The sequence below is a fragment of the Schistocerca nitens genome, chromosome 1 (assembly GCF_023898315.1).
Source record: "Schistocerca nitens isolate TAMUIC-IGC-003100 chromosome 1, iqSchNite1.1, whole genome shotgun sequence".
NCBI lineage: Eukaryota > Metazoa > Arthropoda > Insecta > Orthoptera > Acrididae > Schistocerca > Schistocerca nitens.
Genome location: NC_064614.1, coordinates 252,659,166 through 252,678,131, shown reverse-complemented (window position 1 = coordinate 252,678,131; position 18,966 = coordinate 252,659,166). Strand labels below are relative to the sequence as shown.

The 18,966-nt window shown below is 37.5% G+C and overlaps 1 protein-coding gene across 1 annotated transcript in view; it reads left to right on the top strand.

The window, feature by feature from the left end:
- Positions 1 to 18,966, top strand: part of LOC126247407 (parathyroid hormone/parathyroid hormone-related peptide receptor-like) — a 335,703-nt gene that overhangs the window by 268,082 nt on the left and 48,655 nt on the right. The window contains exon 12 of the mRNA XM_049948476.1: positions 1,746 to 1,860. Coding sequence (XP_049804433.1) covers positions 1,746 to 1,860 — 115 coding nt within the window. The remainder of the gene's footprint in view (positions 1 to 1,745; positions 1,861 to 18,966) is intronic.

Sequence of the window (18,966 nt, the reverse complement as noted above, 5' to 3'; positions counted from 1 at the left end):
ACCTTCTCCCCCTTTCACTTCACCTGTTTGTCCTGAAACCAAAAAACCAACTTCCTTGATGTTCACCTCCACTTCAAAGATGGCCACATCAGTTCCTCCATCCATATCAAACCTACCAGTCAATAGCATACTTCCACTATGGCAACTACCACCCACTCCATACCAAGAATTCCCTTCCATACAGCATAGTCACTTGCACTCATTGCATCTATAGTGATGTGCAGTCCATCTCAAAACATACTAAGGGACTCACTGAGGCCTTCACCGACAGTAATTATCATTCCAATCTTGTATAGGAACAGAGCTCCCATGCCTTATTTCTCCAGTCACCCACCAGCTGCCAAAGTTCCACCATATGGCCACACAGGAATACTCCTTTTATGACTCAGTACCAGCCAGGACAGGAGCAAATGATTGACATTCTCCGCCAGGGTTTCAACAACCTCTCATCACGCCCTGAAATGAGAATTGTGCTACCCAATACCCTCCTCACCCTTCCCACAGTGGTATCCTGCCACTCTACAAGTCTACACAATATCCTCATCAATTCCTACACAACCCCTGCTCTAAACCCCTTGCCTCTTGGCTCATATCCCTATAATAGACCTAGATGCAAGACCTGTCCCATACAGCCTCCCACCACCACATACTTCAGTCCAGTCACAAGCATCACTTATCCCATCAAAGCCACAGCCACCTGTGAAACAAAATCATGTGATCGACAGGCTAATCTGCAACCACTGTGCTTCATTCTATGTTGGCATGACAACCAAAAAGCTGTCTGTTTGCATCAGTGGCCACTGACAAACTGTGGGCATGAAAGAACTGGACCACCCATTTGCTGAACATGCTGCCCAACACAACATTCTTTATTTTAATGACAGCCTGTGCTCTCTGGATCCTTCCTATCAACACCAGCTTTTCTGTATAGTGCAGGTGGGAACTTTCCATCCCCCACCTATACCCTGCTCTCCCTCCTCTTCCCTGCCCCGGCCTCCTCCTTACCCTCACCAACTGGGATGCTTCTCTCATCACACACAGTTGCATGTAGTCTGGCCCGGCAGCCAGAGGGAGTGGTCATGTGTGTGTGAACTGTGTTTGCATGATGTGTGTGTGTGTGTGTGTGTGTGTGTGTGTGTGTGTGTGTGTGTGTGTGTGTGTGTGTGTGTGTGTGTGTGTGTGTGCATGAGCCTTTCTATGCATGCATGCAAGGGTGTGTGGGTGGCCATTCACATGCATGTGCATTGCTGTGCTTGCTCAGGTGCAAATGACATCCCACAATCTGCAGAGATTTTCTGAATGAATAACAAATTTCAATCCAGTGAGTGGTCTTCTGAAATCCTAACTATTTAAATACATATTATTCTATTTGTTTTCTGTAGGCATTTCATATACTTATATGAACTCTAATAACAGTTTTCAAAAATAAACTTAGATGGCTTGATTTACTTTTCCTTGTCTGATAACATTATTACTGTGATTCTTCAGTTTCTCCCAGCGTATTTGTTGCTCAAACAGTCCACGGGTACTGCCGCTTCATAGTGTCCAACGGGCCGCCTGCCCTCAGGAGCTCAGTTCATCAGCGCACCTGATGATGGCGACATGTCTGATCGCCGAAATATTGTGCCCGTTGGACACAATGAACTGGCAGTATACCCGTGGACTGTTCGAGCAACATTATTACTAGTCTGTAACTGTGCCAAGAACATCATTACTGCTTTATTAACTGTATTAATTGTTTACAGGGTTTCCTTGTGGCACTTCTTTATTGTTTCTTGAATTCAGAGGTCAGGACAGAGCTAAATAAGACACCTTTTCAGTGGCCCCAAAGAAGACGAAGGAACACCAATGCTAGCGATGGTATGATATGTAGAATGTAGTGTTGTAGCTGCTGATTTTTTGTGAAGCACTAGAGTCCATCCAGATGGTTGTATACTACTTATATTTTATTTCATGAGTATGTCAGTGACAACAGTATAGAAGCTCACAGAAGACAATGAGATTTGCACAGTGTACATGCCTCAAATGTTGTGTTACTTCATAGCTGTGTACATGGCTTTCTAACAAAAGTTTTGAAACTGCTACATCAATGAAGCAATTGACAATAATCCCACTGCATTTTTCTCTGTATTTGTTTTTATCATCTTCAGCACAGTTGTTGTTCTGTTGGATAGCTCTGCACAAAGTGACAAGTTTTAGAGTATAATTTTTGTCTTCGGGCGATATTAACTGTTACAGTACAATAAAATCACAATAAAAGGAAAATTTAATTTAGCACTCTGTAAAATTACAAAGAGATGGAATAATTAGACAGTACTTACCTTTATGAGATGAAATTCCCGGGTACTTGTTGAAATAAATTCTTCAGTGTAAAAGAAACTACACCCATCTTCCAAGCCTTACATGTTCTTTTCTCAGGGAGGAAAGAGGAATAGAGTACATCTCACCTTGCAGTATACGTAACCTTCCAAACTACTCTGTTTCACCTCTCTTATTCTGTTAAACATACAATACACTGAAGCACGAACACGCCAATTTAATTTGTCTATGCCCTGAGAAAGATTGCTGTGGCACAGTCAAAGCATCAACTGTTTTGGTATTTTAGCATTTTAATTATTTTGTAAGCTGAAACTGAAGTGTATGGAGAAGGATTTTAGTGATTAGATTAGATTAGATTAGATTAATACTAGTTCCATGGATCATGAATACGATATTTCGTAATGATGTGGAACGAGTCGAATTTTCCAATACATGACATAATTAGGTTAATTTAACAACATACTTAAGTTAATATAACAACTTTATTTTTTTGTGTTTTTTGTTTTTCTTTATTTTTTATTTTTATTTTTTAATTTTTTAAATATTTTTTTTGTATTTTTTTTTCTTAATTTATATCTAAAAATTCCTCTATGGAGTAGAAGGAGTTGTCATTCAGAAATTCTTTTAATTTCTTCTTAAATACTTGTTGGTTATCTGTCAGACTTTTGATACTATTTGGTAAGTGACCAAAGACTTTAGTGCCAGTATAATTCACCCCTTTCTGTGCCAAAGTTAGATTTAATCTTGAATAGTGAAGATCATCCTTTCTCCTAGTATTGTAGTTATGCACACTGCTATTACTTTTGAATTGGGTTTGGTTGTTAATAACAAATTTCATAAGAGAGTATATATACTGAGAAGCTACTGTGAATATCCCTAGATCCTTAAATAAATGTCTGCAGGATGATCTTGGGTGGACTCCAGCTATTATTCTGATTACACGCTTTTGTGCAATAAATACTTTATTCCTCAGTGATGAATTACCCCAAAATATGATGCCATATGAAAGCAATGAGTGAAAATAGGCGTAGTAAGCTAATTTACTAAGATGTTTATCACCAAAATTTGCAATGACCCTTATTGCATAAGTAGCTGAACTCAAACGTTTCAGCAGATCATCAATGTGTTTCTTCCAATTTAATCTCTCATCAATGGACACACCTAAAAATTTGGAATATTCTACCTTAGCTATATGCTTCTGATTAAGGTCTATATTTATTAATGACGTCATACCATTCACTGTACGGAACTGTATGTACTGTGTCTTATCAAAATTCAGTGAGAGTCCGTTTACAAGGAACCACTTAGTAATTTTCTGAAAGACAGTATTGACAATTTCATCAGTTAATTCTTGTTTGTCAGGTGTGATTACTATACTTGTATCATCAGCAAAGAGAACTAACTTTGCCTCTTCATGAATATAGAATGGCAAGTCATTAATATATAATAAGAACAACAAAGGACCCAAGACTGACCCTTGTGGAACCCCATTCTTGATAGTTCCCCAGTTTGAGGAATGTGCTGATCTTTGCATGTTACGAGAACTACTTATTTCAACTTTCTGCACTCTTCCAGTTAGGTACGAATTAAACCATTTGTGCACTGTCCCACTCATGCCACAATACTTGAGCTTGTCTAGCAGAATTTCATGATTTACACAATCAAAAGCCTTTGAGAGATCACAAAAAATCCCAATGGGTGGTGTTCGGTTATTCAGATCATTCAAAATTTTACTGGTGAAAGCATATATGGCATTTTCTGTTGAAAAACCTTTCTGAAAACCAAACTGACATTTTGTTAGTACTTCATTTTTACAGATATGTGAAGCTACTCTTGAATACATTACTTTCTCAAAAATTTTGGATAAAGCTGTTAGAAGGGAGATTGGACGGTAATTGTTGACATCAGATCTATCCCCCTTTTTATGCAAAGGTATAACAATAGCATATTTCAGTCTATCAGGGAAAATGCCCTGTTCCAGAGAGCTATTACACAGGTGGCTGAGAATCTTACTTATCTGTTGAGAACAAGCTTTTAGTATTTTGCTGGAAATGCCATCAATTCCATGTGAGTTTTTGCTTTTAAGCAAGTTTATTATTTTCCTAATTTCAAAGGGAGAAGTGGGTGAGATTTCAATTGTATCAAATTGCATAGGTATGGCCTCTTCCATTAACAGCCTAGCATCTTCTAATGAACACCTGGATCCTACTATATCCACAACATTTAGAAAATGATTATTAAAAATATTTTCAACTTCTGACTTTTTGTTCGTAAAGTTTTCATTCAATTTGATGGTAATACTGTCTTCCTCTGCTCTTGGTTGACCTGTTTCTCTTTTAATAATATTCCAAATTGTTTTAATTTTATTATCAGAGTTGCTGATTTCAGACATGATACACATACTCCTGGATTTTTTAATAACTTTTCTTAATATAACACAGTAGTTTTTATAATTTTTGATAGTTTCTGGGTCACTACTCTTTCTTGCTGTCAGATACATTTCCCTTTTGCGGTTACAAGATATTTTTATACCCTTAGTAAGCCATGGTTTCTTACAAGGTTTCTTACGAGTATATTTAACTATTTTCTTGGGGAAGCAGTTTTCAAATGCATTTACAAAAATGTCATGAAATAAATTATATTTTAAATTGGCATCAGGTTCACGGTACACCTCATCCCAGTCTAACTGCTGTAGGCTTTCCCTGAAATTTGCAATTGTTAAATCGTTGACTGAACGTACCACTTTGGAGGACTGTTTAGTATTGCTGAATGGAGCTATGTCATATATTGTAACTAGCTGTGCACCATGATCAGAAAGACCATTCTCAACAGGCTGAGCATTTATCTGGTTAAACTTATCTTGGTCTATAAAGAAGTTATCTATCAGTGAGCTGCTATCCTTTACCACCCGAGTAGGAAAATCAATAACGGGTGTCAAATTGAAAGAACCGAGTAATACTTCAGGGTCATTTTTCCTATTACCCTCTTTCAGAGAATCTACATTGAAGTCCCCACAAATAATAATTTGCTTCCCCCTGTCTGACAGATAGCACAACAAGGAGTCCAAATTTTTCAGAAATAGATGAAAATTTCCTGATGGGGACCTATATACAGTTACAATTATAAATGTGCCTTTATTTAATTTAAGCTCACAGGCACATGCTTCTATATGTTTCTCTACACAAAACTTTTTTGTTTCTATACTTTTTGCACAATGATAACTTTTGACATATATGGCAACTCCTCCTTTCTCCATATTTTCTCTCATTACATGTGCAGAGAGCTTATATCCACTTACATTTACCTTATCCATATCAGTAACAATGTGATGCTCAGACAGGCATAGTATATCTATTTCATTCTCAGCTTCTAAATCTTCTAAACAAACCAGAAGCTCATCTACTTTATTCTTTAAACTCCCAATATTTTGATGAAATATACTTACATTATTTTTAATTATACCTTTATGAGAACCTTTCCTTATTCTAACATTTGCAGTACTCTCCTGTCTGAGTTTCTCATTGTGCTTAGGCCTAGTTCCTATACCAGTGGTCACACGGTGTTCAGAGAGGCAGATTATGTCAACTGGGTTGGGTGACTTTAATTCATCAATGCAATTACCTAGGACTGAGCTACAACTTGGTGGAAATAAAATTTCTGGTGATTGGTGAAAATTTATAATTGATAGCTGTGATTGGTGATCCAATGTGCTAGAATTGTGCTGTTTAATTTCTTTCCTAAACTGAAGATTTGTTTCAATCCTGACCTCTCGTAGAACTTGACATCTTTCTGTCTTACCTATCCTAAAAAAGGTGCTGCTCCAACACCTGTAACCACTGGTATTTTACCATTCATGACAGTGCCTCCCCCCCTTAAATTTCCTGCTATTACCCCAGCCAGTTTCCCCTTCCCTTTCCTGTTGAGATGTAGGCCGTGCCTGGTATAGTCCCACCTACTGAGATAATCAACAGGAACCACACCAATGTGAGCCCCCGCACCCGACCCAAGCAGCCGTTCCAACTCCAAATTAACTCTCCCAACAGAAGAGTCCAAATGAGGCCGGTCATGACGTCTCAGGACAGATACAAATTCAACATTGGTGTGTCTCGATGCCGACGCAATCTTTACCAGGTCACACTCTATACTGTACCCAGGATCTCTGTCAATGCTGTTCCCTGGCCCTCCCACAATAACCACGGTGTCTTCCCTGGTAAATCCTTTACAGAGTGAACCTAAATCCTCTGTCACCTGATCCAGACTAGCACTTGGTTTGAAAAAATTTGTGACCTGGTATTCTGGTCCTAATTCCTCCTGCAGAAGTTGGCCTACACCTCTGGCATGAGAACCGCCTAACAACAAAACTTTCTTCCTTTTTGATAACTTTCCTACATTCTTTTTCAATTTCCTATTGAAAGTTTGTTGTGTCCTGTCTACACCTACCTCTGCTTGAGGCTCATCAGTTTCTAACTGAAGCAACAGGTCAAACTTATTTTTGACATTCACCACAAAACTGTCAGACTTAGTTCTAGGCCTGTTCCTTCTGCTACCTGTTGCCACTTCCCACCTCTCTTTGCCCTTCTCCCTCCTTAACCTGTCCAGATCTTCCCTAGCCTGATCTAGCTCAGCCTGAAGGGCAGCAATTTTCCCCTCCTGTTCCACTATCTTCCTATCTCTGCTGCAAATCCTACATAACCACTGATGAGCCTGATCCACTTTCCCAACACCCACGCCACTGCAGTCCCCCCAGTGAAAAAAACTACTACATCCATCACACCAAACCCCGGAACTAACAATTCTACGGCAAGTCAGGCACTTCTCACTCATGGCAAAAATAATACTTTAGCTAGAATAAATCAATTAAATTACCGAAAATCAAAAAAGACGTTACAAGAATTAAGCCTATTCACAAATGTATATAAGCAAGTTTCTGATTTAAAATTCCGCTGTTTTTCTGAGATCTGTATTAAAACAATGAAGGTATACGCTATTTATTATATATTTCACTCGATGGAATGAAAAAAAGGACAATAATGACTGTGGAAATCCATATATTTATAGAAACTAATTTTCAGTTAAAACTTGTACATAAATTCTTTTAATTTTAATATATAAAATACTAATTTCATTTAAAATTATAAACCACAGTCTTTAAGGTATTAGTAGTGTAGAATAAATAAGTTTAGCTTTAGCCAAATAAAAGGAAGTATTTTTAATTCAATGCAGAGTGTCTGTGATGGAAAGGGTCTTAGGAGAGGAGTGAGTGTGCATTCAGTTTGCTTTTGATACTAGTTTTTTTCTTTTTATAGATGAAATTAACCATTTCTACAGCCATGTTGTACTGTCAATGTACTCCAGGCATCAGTGGTAAAGAGATATGGGAAATGGTAACATCTAATAGAGTGAACCGGTATAGGACATGGAAAAGAGGCTTGACCTGTTGCTTCAGTCAGACATAGATGAGCATCAGGTAATGCAGTTGTAGACAGGTCACAATAAAATTTCAGCAAGAGAAAGAAAGTTTTGTTGTTAGGCAGTTACGCTAGAGATGTTGATCAACTGTTGGATGATCCTGGAGCTTGAATAACTGCTAATATTAGTTCCTGAGTAAGTGATATTAAAAAGGAAAGGGAGAAGGCAAGTACTGTCATGACTTGTAAAATATCAAAGGTTACCAATGCCACAACAGTGTACTTTTAATTGTATGGAGGGCAGATAGAAACTATCTTCTGAGAGATGTTAAGACTGAGACAAATATTCACTTTGAGAAACTAACTGGACACCATAATCCTAGTATACTGTAATCATGCAAACAGCTTATAGTCAAATATTTACAGTGATTGTGATGTCCCTCGCCTCCAGTTGAAATTGAATAAGTGTAAAATGTGAAAGACCAGCTACTCTAATTACATCATAATATCTAAAAACTGTGACTTAGAATAATGAACTATTTATTTGGATTGATTTGTTAGTGTCATCATGTGCAGTTGAAATAATCTGCTCTCAGAAAATCATGTGACCACTGTTATAGTTTTAACTGGTATTATAGGATTTAGGTAAATTCGTATTTTAGCAGTAGAACTGTACTTCTCTACAGTGGGTATGAAGAAAGGTATTCAATAAAATATCACACATTTAAGTACAATGGCATTAATAAACTCTGCTCAGACACCATCCAGAGACACATAAAACAAAAGTAGAATTTCATAACAAATCATTTATGCCAGTAACTCCATGCAGAGCAACTGCAGAAAATTTTTGCCTATTCATAACTAACTGCAAGGCTATATATAACAATGCAAAACAGATAATGGTTGCTGATGATTTAAATATACATTTTCAAAAAGCTCATATACTGGTAGTAAGAATTTATTCCAGTTACTAACATTAGAATCTGATTTATTTTGTACCATAATCTTTTCAATAAGTTTAGTTAATTGCTGTCAGTGACGTGGCTTGCTTGTCTCAGCAATACAGACAGCCATACTGTGTGTGCAACCACAACAAAGAGATATCTGTTGAGAGGCAAGACAAACATTTGGTTCTGGAAATGGGCAGTAGCCTTTTCAGTAGTTGAAGGGGCAACAGTCTGTATGTTTGACTGATCTGGCATTGTAACATCAACCAAAATTGCCTTGTTGTGCTGTTAATGCAAATATCTGAAAGCAAGTGGAAACTGCAGCCTTAATGTTTTCCCAGGGCAAGCAGCCCTACTGTGTGGTTAAATGATGATGGTGTCCTCTTGGGTAAAATATTCTGGAGATAAAATAGTCCCCCTTTTGGATCTCCAGGTGTGGCTACTTAGAAGAATCTCGTCATCAGGAGAAACAAAATTTGTGTTATATGGATTGGATGTGGAATGTTACACCCCTAATTGGACAGCTAGGTTAGAGAATTTTAAAAGGGAAATTGATAGGTTGAAGTTATATATAGTGCAAATTAGTGAAGTTTGGTGGCAAGAAGAACAGGACTTCTGGTCATGTGAATACAGGGTTATAAATAGAAAATCAACTCAGGATAATGCAGGAGTGGATTTAATAATGAATAAGAAAATATGAATGCAGGTAAGATAGTATGAACAGGATAGTGAACACATTACCATAGCCAAGATTTACACAACCCACCACAGTAAAACAAGTTTATGCCAACCATCCCTGCAGATTATGAAGAGATTTAAAAAATGTATCATGTGATAAAAGAAATTATTGGAATAGTTAAGGGATACAAAAATTTCATTGTGTTGTGGACTGAAATTTGTTGGTATGAAAAGTAAAAGGAGAAAAAATAGTAGATGAATATTGACTGGGGGAAAGAAATGAATGAGAAAGCTGCTGTAGAATTTTGTACAGAGTATAATTTAATCATTGTAAACCCTTGGTTTGAGAAACGTGAAAGATGACTGTATATGTGGAATAGAGCTGGAAGGTTTCATATTGACTTTATACTATTGTAAGTCAGAGATTTTGGAACCAGATTTTAAACTCTAAGGCATTTCTAGGGGCAAATGTGGACTCTGACCACAATGTATTGCTTATCAACTGTAGATTAAAGCTGAAGAAGGAGATGGGACTTAGACAAGTTGAAAGAACCAGATGTTTCAGAGGCTGAATTGGGAAAGGGAATACAGTAGAACTCGAATGAAGCAGGTGAAAGGGAATAAAATCGTCTTGAAATGAGACTGACAGGAAGTGCAAAACGGCTGATCAGGAATATCTGGAGGACAAACGTAAGTATTGAGGAGCATATTTCATTAGAAGGAAAACAGACACTGCCTGCAGGAAAATTCAAGAGGATTTTTGAGAAAATAAAAGCAGCAGTAAGAATATCCAGATCTCAGATGGAAAACTAGTCCTAAGCAAAGAAGGAAAGCTGAAAGGTGGAAGCAGTATATAGAGGGCCTATACAAGGGAGATGAAATTGAAGGCAATCAAAATAACTGATGACAGCCAGAATAGTAGAATAGGCTTGTAACTGGTTCACAACATACAGTGTAGCTCTTAATCTTACAAAAACTCATATAATTCAATTCCCAAGAAACGAAAATGATCTGCAGTTACTAACAATAGAGACCAGTTGTCCCATACTAACTGAAATCAGACTAACTGTCTGAAATCATAGACTTCCATGTGTGTAAAACAGTAAAGGTGGCTCTATCATGTGAATAAGTTAACTAAAACACTCAGTTCTGCAAACTTTTTTACTTGGAAGACTCTCTCACTGTGTCAACTGGTTGACAGGATTGTTAGTATACTTTTCATATTTTCACTTAGTACTATATGATTGCTTGCAGTAACAGTATTAGATAAAGTTAATAACTGAACAAACTGCAGAACCATCTTTTAACATCATGGCAATCTTATTCTACTTGCCAACACATTACTCCCTGATGATACTTGTATAAGGTGGCTCTAGTGTCAGCTGTGAACCACTCATACTAGTTGTCAGGATATGTAGGTACTGGGTCCATGAAGAGCAGAAATACACAAACACTGCGTAAATAACTTCCACGTGATTATTCACAAAAAACAGTTTATAGTAACATGCACACCTACACCAACTCATCATGACTTGGTCTGTCACCTTAGCACCTTAACAGGTTCCACTTTGTAGTGAGAAAATAGTTATTCCACATTTAAGCTGTGCTAGATAAAACAGCTATACTGTGTGCAGGTGGCCAGTGACTCGTGCTGTGTAGGTGCTCTGCGGTAGGCATCACATGTACTGACGAAAGTAGTTCATCAGCATTCCAAAATAAGTGGCAGCTTGTACACATGTACACAGGTTTCCACTTTTGTGCAAGCTTCTACCCTTTACACTTCACAATAAGAATGAATTGAGGATGAGCTGATCCAGTCACAACTGCTGTACTTGTACGAGAGGCAAAATTAATTCCCACAATAATATGAATGAGTGCAGAAAGCAAAGTTCTTAAATACACATGATTTCTGCAATTATAAAAATATTTTTGCAGTTTTTATCAAAATTTTGTACATTTTTAGCTACTCTGATTCTGAAGCAGTACATTTAAAAAAAAATGGAAAGTAAGCTCATTCAACTCATAGAATGGGTGTACTGCCAGTGGTCTGCGTCTTCCCAACACAATATTTTGACATCATAACTCAGTGTCTTCATCAGGTGTTCCCTGAGGTGTTCAGTCTCAGGGAACACCTGATGAAGACGCCGAGTTATGACATCGAAATATCATGTTGGGAAGACGCGGACCACTGGCAGTACACCCGAATCTATGAGATGACAACAAATCGCCTGGAAAGTCTTAGAAATTATTAGCTCATTCAACATTAAATTTGATTTCTTGGTTAAAAATGCAGCGCTCATCATTTTGCTGGGAGATGAAATGGTCCAAACATATTGCTTCTCCAGTGGAAACATCATTTCATACAATTCCCTCTCTGTCATTTCACATTTTGTTTGGTCATTAAAATTAAAGTACACCATAATGTTTTTACACACAAGTACCTTTTTACACAACACTTTTATGACATAAGATATACTAAGTGTGCAATACAAGGTCTTACAGAGACAATTCTGAACTACAGACTTCCTAAGCCCAGACTGACTGATTTGGTGAACATTCAGTTGTATATAACAGGTAATGATTTTCCAGAATGTTCTAGGTGCTGTTTGTTCAAATTGAAGGTAAAATTGACATCTGTTTTTCAAAAACAATGGGAACCTAAGAATTATTTTTATCTTCTTGTATGTATACAAAAATCTGAGATTCAAAATAACCACATGTAAAGGTATGCATATACTTTGTTTTCACATCAGTAAAAATTGTTTTCAAAGAAATTAAGTGTGTCTCTGAAAAATAATGATGTTCTTCATTTAGCAGTAATAAATTTCTGTTTAATATTATGTAAATTAAATGTGGAAAAATTATCAAGTCTACATGACATTTGTTATAAATTTACGGAAAAAATAAAACCAACTACTATTTCTCTTTGATAGGCTTGTCCAAAATGAGATCTACAAGATTAATCTTTGCAGTACAATACTTTCACATAGTATGATACACATAATACTTTAATAACTTACCAGAAAAATTTTGGAAGGTATAATATTTTGTAAATACTGCAATGTAAAATTTGCTTAGGTAAATATCATGAATCCTTTACTCTACGCCCGCATCTCGTGGTCGTGCGGTAGCGTTCTCGCTTCCCACGCCCGGGTTCCCGGGTTCGATTCCCGGCGGGGTCAGGGATTTTCTCTGCCTCGTGATGGCTGGGTGTTGTGTGATGTCCTTAGGTTAGTTAGGTTTAAGTAGTTCTAAGTTCTAGGGGACTGATGACCATAGATGTTAAGTCCCATAGTGCTCAGAGCCATTTGAACCATTTTTTTTACTCTACAAACAAAAACAGATCATACATTAACAAAAAGTGGGTGGATTCACCATTTCAGTAAACTCAGGGTGGTATCAGAAATTTTGGTTGATTTAGAAACCCCATTATCTTTGTTTGCTATACAGGATGATTCATGATGATATGCAAATATTTTAATAACTAAAACTAAAGAAAAAAGTTCATTTAAACACTGGTCTGCAAATGTTTAGTTATGAAGTTACAGATAATAAAAGATTTTGCCTCAAATTTAGTAACTTCGCTAATATGAAGCCATCGCAAAACTGTACGAGATTAAAGTAAAGCATGATTTCCATTTATATTGTTGTTATTGGTCTGGTTAATCTAATAAAACATGTCCCAGATGTGTATCTGCATTACTTGGTTGCATTATGAATGCAGTAGACGAAATTAGGAATAACTGTGTCAAACTGAAACGAGCAACAAAATCTGTTCATACATGTGCAGCTAAATGCATTGAACTCAGTGGAGGCATTTTTGAACATTTATTGTGAATATATTGTGAAATTGTATATACACTGTACAACTTCCTCAACACTGAACTTTGTTTTTTCCAGTTTAACATGAGTTCACGTGTGCTATGGTATTGATAAAAGCAGATTATCTGACTTATTCATACAGTTTCCATTAGTGATATTACCATCATTTTTCCAAAATTAAATTCTCTGCAATTTCTGTTGAAAACTTTGTGCAATTGCCTGGAATTTAAAAAAACAAATTGAGCCACGTAGTTAAGAAATTAAAAATTTTACGAAATTATGTCCTTGCTTCTCTGGATGTTCTGCAAAACTACAGCAGATACACACCTGGGACATGTTTTATTGGATTCACCAGATCAATAATAACATAATAAATTGAAATTGTGCTTTACTTTAACCCCATACAGTTTTGTGATGACTTCATATTAGCGAAGTTGCTAAATTTCAGGCAAAATCTTTTATTACCTGTACCTCCTTACCTAAACATTTGTGGACCTATGTTTATATGAACTTTTTTCTTTAGTTTTACTTGTAGAATAACATATTAAACTATTTGCATATCTTCACGAATCACCTTGTATATGATAAACGCAAAGGTGTGTTTTATTTTAGTTGTAAAACAAACTCTTGCATTAATCATTTTTATGAATTCTTCTCTTGAATTAAATTTATTATATTTCAGCCAAGTTTCTAATTCTTGCAGCAGCAAGAAAGATTGCAACAGGACATGTTGTCATGGTTAGTTGTTGTCCATTTGGGCTTCCACCATTAACGTATTAAATTTCTGCACACTATAATGAGGTTACATGAGGTAACTTTCAGTACGTAATACCTAATTAGAGTTACTGTTGTTTCAGACAGTGGAAAAAGATGGAAAAAGAAGCTAGTTATAACTTTTTTCCTGTCAACTTTGCTTCTACAGTTTTATAAGATGTACACGAATAGCTCCCTTGCTGCACAGAAATCAGTCGAAATATTTTTTGTACATCTACCAACTTTGTTGTTGTTGTTGTTGTTGTTGTGGTCTTCAGTCCTGACACTGGTTTGATGCAGCTCTCCATGCTACTCTATCCTGCGCAAGCTTCTTCATCTCCCAGTACCTACTGCAACCTACATCCTTCTGAATCTGCTTGGTGTATTCATCTCTTGGTCTCCCTCTACGATTTTTACTCTCCACGCTGCCCTCCAATACTAAATTGGTGATCTCTTGATGCCTCAAAACATGTCCTACCAACCGATCCCTTCTTCTACTCAAGTTGTGCCACAAACTTCTCTTCTCCCCAATCCTATTCAACACCTCCTCATTAGTTATGTGATCTACCCATCTAATCTTCAGCATTCTTCTGTAGCACCACATTTAGAAAGCTTCTATTCTCTTCTTGTCCAAACTGGTTATCGTCCATGTTTCACATCCATACATGGCTACACTCCATACAAATACTTTCAGAAACGACATCCTGACACTTAAATCTATACTCAATGTTAACAAATTTCTCTTCTTCAGAAACGCTTTCCCTCCCACTGCCAGTATACATTTGATATCCTCTCTACTTTGACCATCATCAGTTATTTTGCTCCCCAAATAGAACTCGTTTACTACTTTAAGTGTCTCATTTCCTAATCTAATACCCTCAACATCACCTAACTTAATTCGACTACATTCCATTATCCTCATTTTGCTTTTGTTGCTATTCATCTTATATCCTCCCTTCAAGACACTATCCATTCCGTTCAACTGCTCTTCCAAGTCCTTTGCTGTCTCTGACAGAATAACAATGTCATTGGCGAACCTCAAAGTTTTTATTTCTTCTCCATGGATTTTAATACCTACTCCGAAGTTTTCTTTTGTTTCCTTCACTGCTTGCTCAATATACAGATTGAATAACAGCGGGGAGAGGCTACAACCCTGTCTCACTCCCTTCCCAACCACTGTGTCCCTTTCATGCCCCTCAACTCTTATAACTGCCATTTGGTTTCTATACAAATTGTAAATAGCCTTTCGCTCCCTGTATTTTACCCCTGCCACCTTCAGAATTTGAAAGAGAGTATTCCAGTCAACATTGTCAAAAGCTTTCTCTAAGTCTACAAATGCTAGAAACATAGGTTTGCCTTTCCTTAATCTTTCTTCTAAGATAAGCCGTAGGTCAGTATTGCCTCACGTGTTCCAATATTTCTACGGAATCCAAACTGATCTTCCCCGAGGTCGGCTTCTACTAGTTTTTCCATTCATCTGTAAAGAAATCGTGTTAGTATTTTGCAGCCGTGACTTATTAAACTGATAGTTTGGTAATTTTCACATCTGTCAACACCTGCTTTCTTTGGGATTGGAATTATTATATTCTTCTTGAAGTCTGAGGGTATTTCGCCTGTCTCATACATCTTGCTCACCAGATGGTAGAGTTTTGTAAGGACTGGCTCTCCCAAGGCTGTCAGTAGTTCTAATGGAATGTTGTCTACTCCCGAAGCTTTGTTGCGACTCAGGTCTCTCAGTGCTCTGTCAAACTCTTCACGCAGTATCATATCTCCCATTTCATTTTCATCTACATCCTCTTCAATTTCCATAATATTGTCCTCAAGTACATCGCCCTTGTATAGACCCTCTATATACTGCTTCCACCTTTCTGCTTTCCCTTCTTTGCTTAGAACTGGGTTTCCACCTGAGCTCTTGATATTCATACAAGTGGTTCTCTTTTCTCCAAAGGTCTCTTTAATTTTCCTGAAGGTAGTATCTATTTTACCCCTAGTGAGATAAGTCTCTACATCCTTACATTTGTCCTCTAGCCATCCCTGCTTAGCCATTTTGCACTTCCTGTCGATCTCATTTTTGAGACGTTTGTATTCCTTTTTGCCTGCTTCATTTATTGCATTTTTATATTTTCTCCTTTCATCAATTAAATTTAATATTTATTCTGTTACCCAAAGATTTCTACTAGCCCTCGTCTTTTTACCTACTTGATCCTCTGCTGCCTTCACCACTTCATCCCTCAAAGCTACCCATTCTTCTTCTACTGTATTTCTTTCCCCCATTCTTGTCAATTGTTCGCTCTCCCTGAAACTCTGTACAACCTCTGGTTTAGTCAGTTTATCCAGGTTTTGCAGTTTCTTCGGTTTTAATCTACAGTTCATAACCAATAGATTGTGGTGAGAGTCGACATCGGCCCCTGAAAATGTCTTACAATTTAAAACCTGGTTCCTAGATCTCTGTCTTACCATTATATAATGTATCTGAAACCTGTCAGTATCTCCAGGCTTCTTCCATGTATACAATCTTCTTTTATGATTCTTGAACCAAGTGTTAGCTATGATTAGGTTGTGCTCTGTGCAAAATTCTACCAGGCGGCTTCCTCTTTCATTTCTTACCCCCAATCCATATTCACCTACTACGTTTCCTTCTCTCCCTTTTCCTACTGACGAATTCCAGTCATCCATGACTATAAAATTTTCATCTCCCTTCACTATCTGAATAATTTCTTTTATTTCATCATACATTTCTTCAATTTCTTCGTCATCTGCAGAGCTAGTTGGCATATAAACTTGTACTACTGTGGTAGACGTGGGCTTCGTATCTATCTTGGCCACAATAATGCATTCACTATGCTGTTTGTAGTAGCTTACCCGCATTCCTATTTTCCTATTCATTATTAAACCTACTCCTGCATTACCCCTTATTTGATCTTTTATTTATAATCCTGTAGTCACCTGACCAGAAGTCTTGTTCCTCCTGCCACCGAACTTCACTAATTCCCACTATATCTAACCTTAACCTATCCATTTCCCTTTTTAAATTTTCTAACCTACCTGCGCGATTAAGGGATCTGACATTCCACGCTCCGATCCGTAGAAAGCCAGTTTTCTTCCTCCTGATAACGATGTCCTCTTGCGTAGTCCCTGCCCGGAGATCCGAATGGGGGACTGTTTTACCTCCGGAATATCTTACCCAAGAGGACACCATCATCATTAACCATACAGTAAAGCTGCATGCCCTCTGGAAAAATTACGGCTGTAGTTTCCCCTTGCTTTCAGCCGTTCGCAGTACCAGCACAGCAAGGCCGTTTTGATTAGTGTTACAAGTCCAGATCAGTCAATCATCCAGACTGTTGCCCCTGCAACTACTGAAAAGGCTGCTGCCCCTCTTCAGGAACCACGCATTTGTCTGGCCTCTCAACAGATACCCTTCCGTTGTGGTTGCACCTACGGTATGGCTATCTGTATCGCTGAGGCATGCAAGCCTCCCCATCAACGGCAAGGTCCATGGTTCATGGTCCATGGTTTATTGAAATACAAAAATACCTTGATATTGTTTTGTTTTTGTTCAAGATTTGACATGAACTCTCACTACTGTCCGTCTATCACTGTAGCACTTGTATTAATCTCAATAATGTTTCCAATTACTGTGGCTTCCTTGAAAATGATACAACCCCATCAGTCCCAAAAAGTTTCAAGACTGTATTAATAAAAAATAGAGAAACTTTTGGTTTTAACATTTCAGCTGTTCTACATAGTATTTCTCCACTTGTGCACAATGCACAGCATGTTCATGCAACAATGTGAAACTGTCAGAAAAATCCTCCTTTTGAGATGTTGTTCTACTCACACATCACATTGGCTTGAATGCTGGTTATGTCATCAAAGTTCTGACCCCTCATGTGAATTGTTATATTTGGGAATAATAAGAAGTCATTTACCACCAAATCAGGTGAATATGAAGGGCAGTTGAGAGCTGTCACTCATTATGTGCCAGAATCTGCACTACATTTGCAGCCAGGTGAATGGGAGCAATGCCATGCAGCAAGAAGAAATCCCTTCCCTTTCATTGTTGCAGACAAACCATTGAATCATCTTCTGCAACCAATCCATGGCACCCAAGTTATAGTGCAACTTTACAGAGGTGCCAGTAGGAAAAAATTCCCTTTGAATAATGCTATAACATCAACAAGGTGACAAACTATGTCTTCACTCTTGGTTTTGTCATTTGCACCTTCTTTGGTCTTGACAAATCATCAAAGAGCCATTCTGCCCTTTGTCTTTTTGTGGTAGGTTTGTTTTGATAACAACAAGTCTTGTCATCTATGATGGTTTTTTCCAGAAAAGAAATGTCTGCATTTTTTATTCCAGTCACGTCACAGCAGGTGTACATGCATCACTGATTTTGTTTGCAAGTTAAAGTGAGTTGGACATACTTCGAACACACTTTTCTCTTCTTCAAAACATTATGGAGAATGTCTTAAACACTTGCTTTACAGGTGTTCAGTTCTTCAACAACTGTTCAGCATGAGACATGGTGGTCATTTTTTAAAAGAGCGAGGATTTTCTCAACATTTTTGTTGTTTGAATTTCAGGGTGTATTGCCTGACCTCTCATTGTCCTTGAGCAACACCTGTCCTTTAAGATTTTTAAACAGCTCAAACACTCAACCATAAATTGAATACTTTAAATAATTAGTACGATAAGCCTTTTCCATGGACTCAAATAGCAGCATAGCCACTTTGCTGAGTGAAATTGAATGACTGCTAGTTGCTCCACAGCAATTTATGACACAACAATGTTGACAAACTATGGCCATATGTCCACTACTTAACACTGCCTACTCACAACTGACCAGTGGAATGCATTCTTGTTGTTTACAGCTGTCAGTTCAAGCTGCCAGTGTAGCTACTATGCTGATGTCACTTTCATGTCAGGCATAAAATTAGTCATGGAACTTTTTGGATGGACAGTGAAGTCAGACAACTTCAATGAATTTTTAACAAAGTTTGCAGTAAATTTGCACATTTCTCAGTAAGAGTAACTAA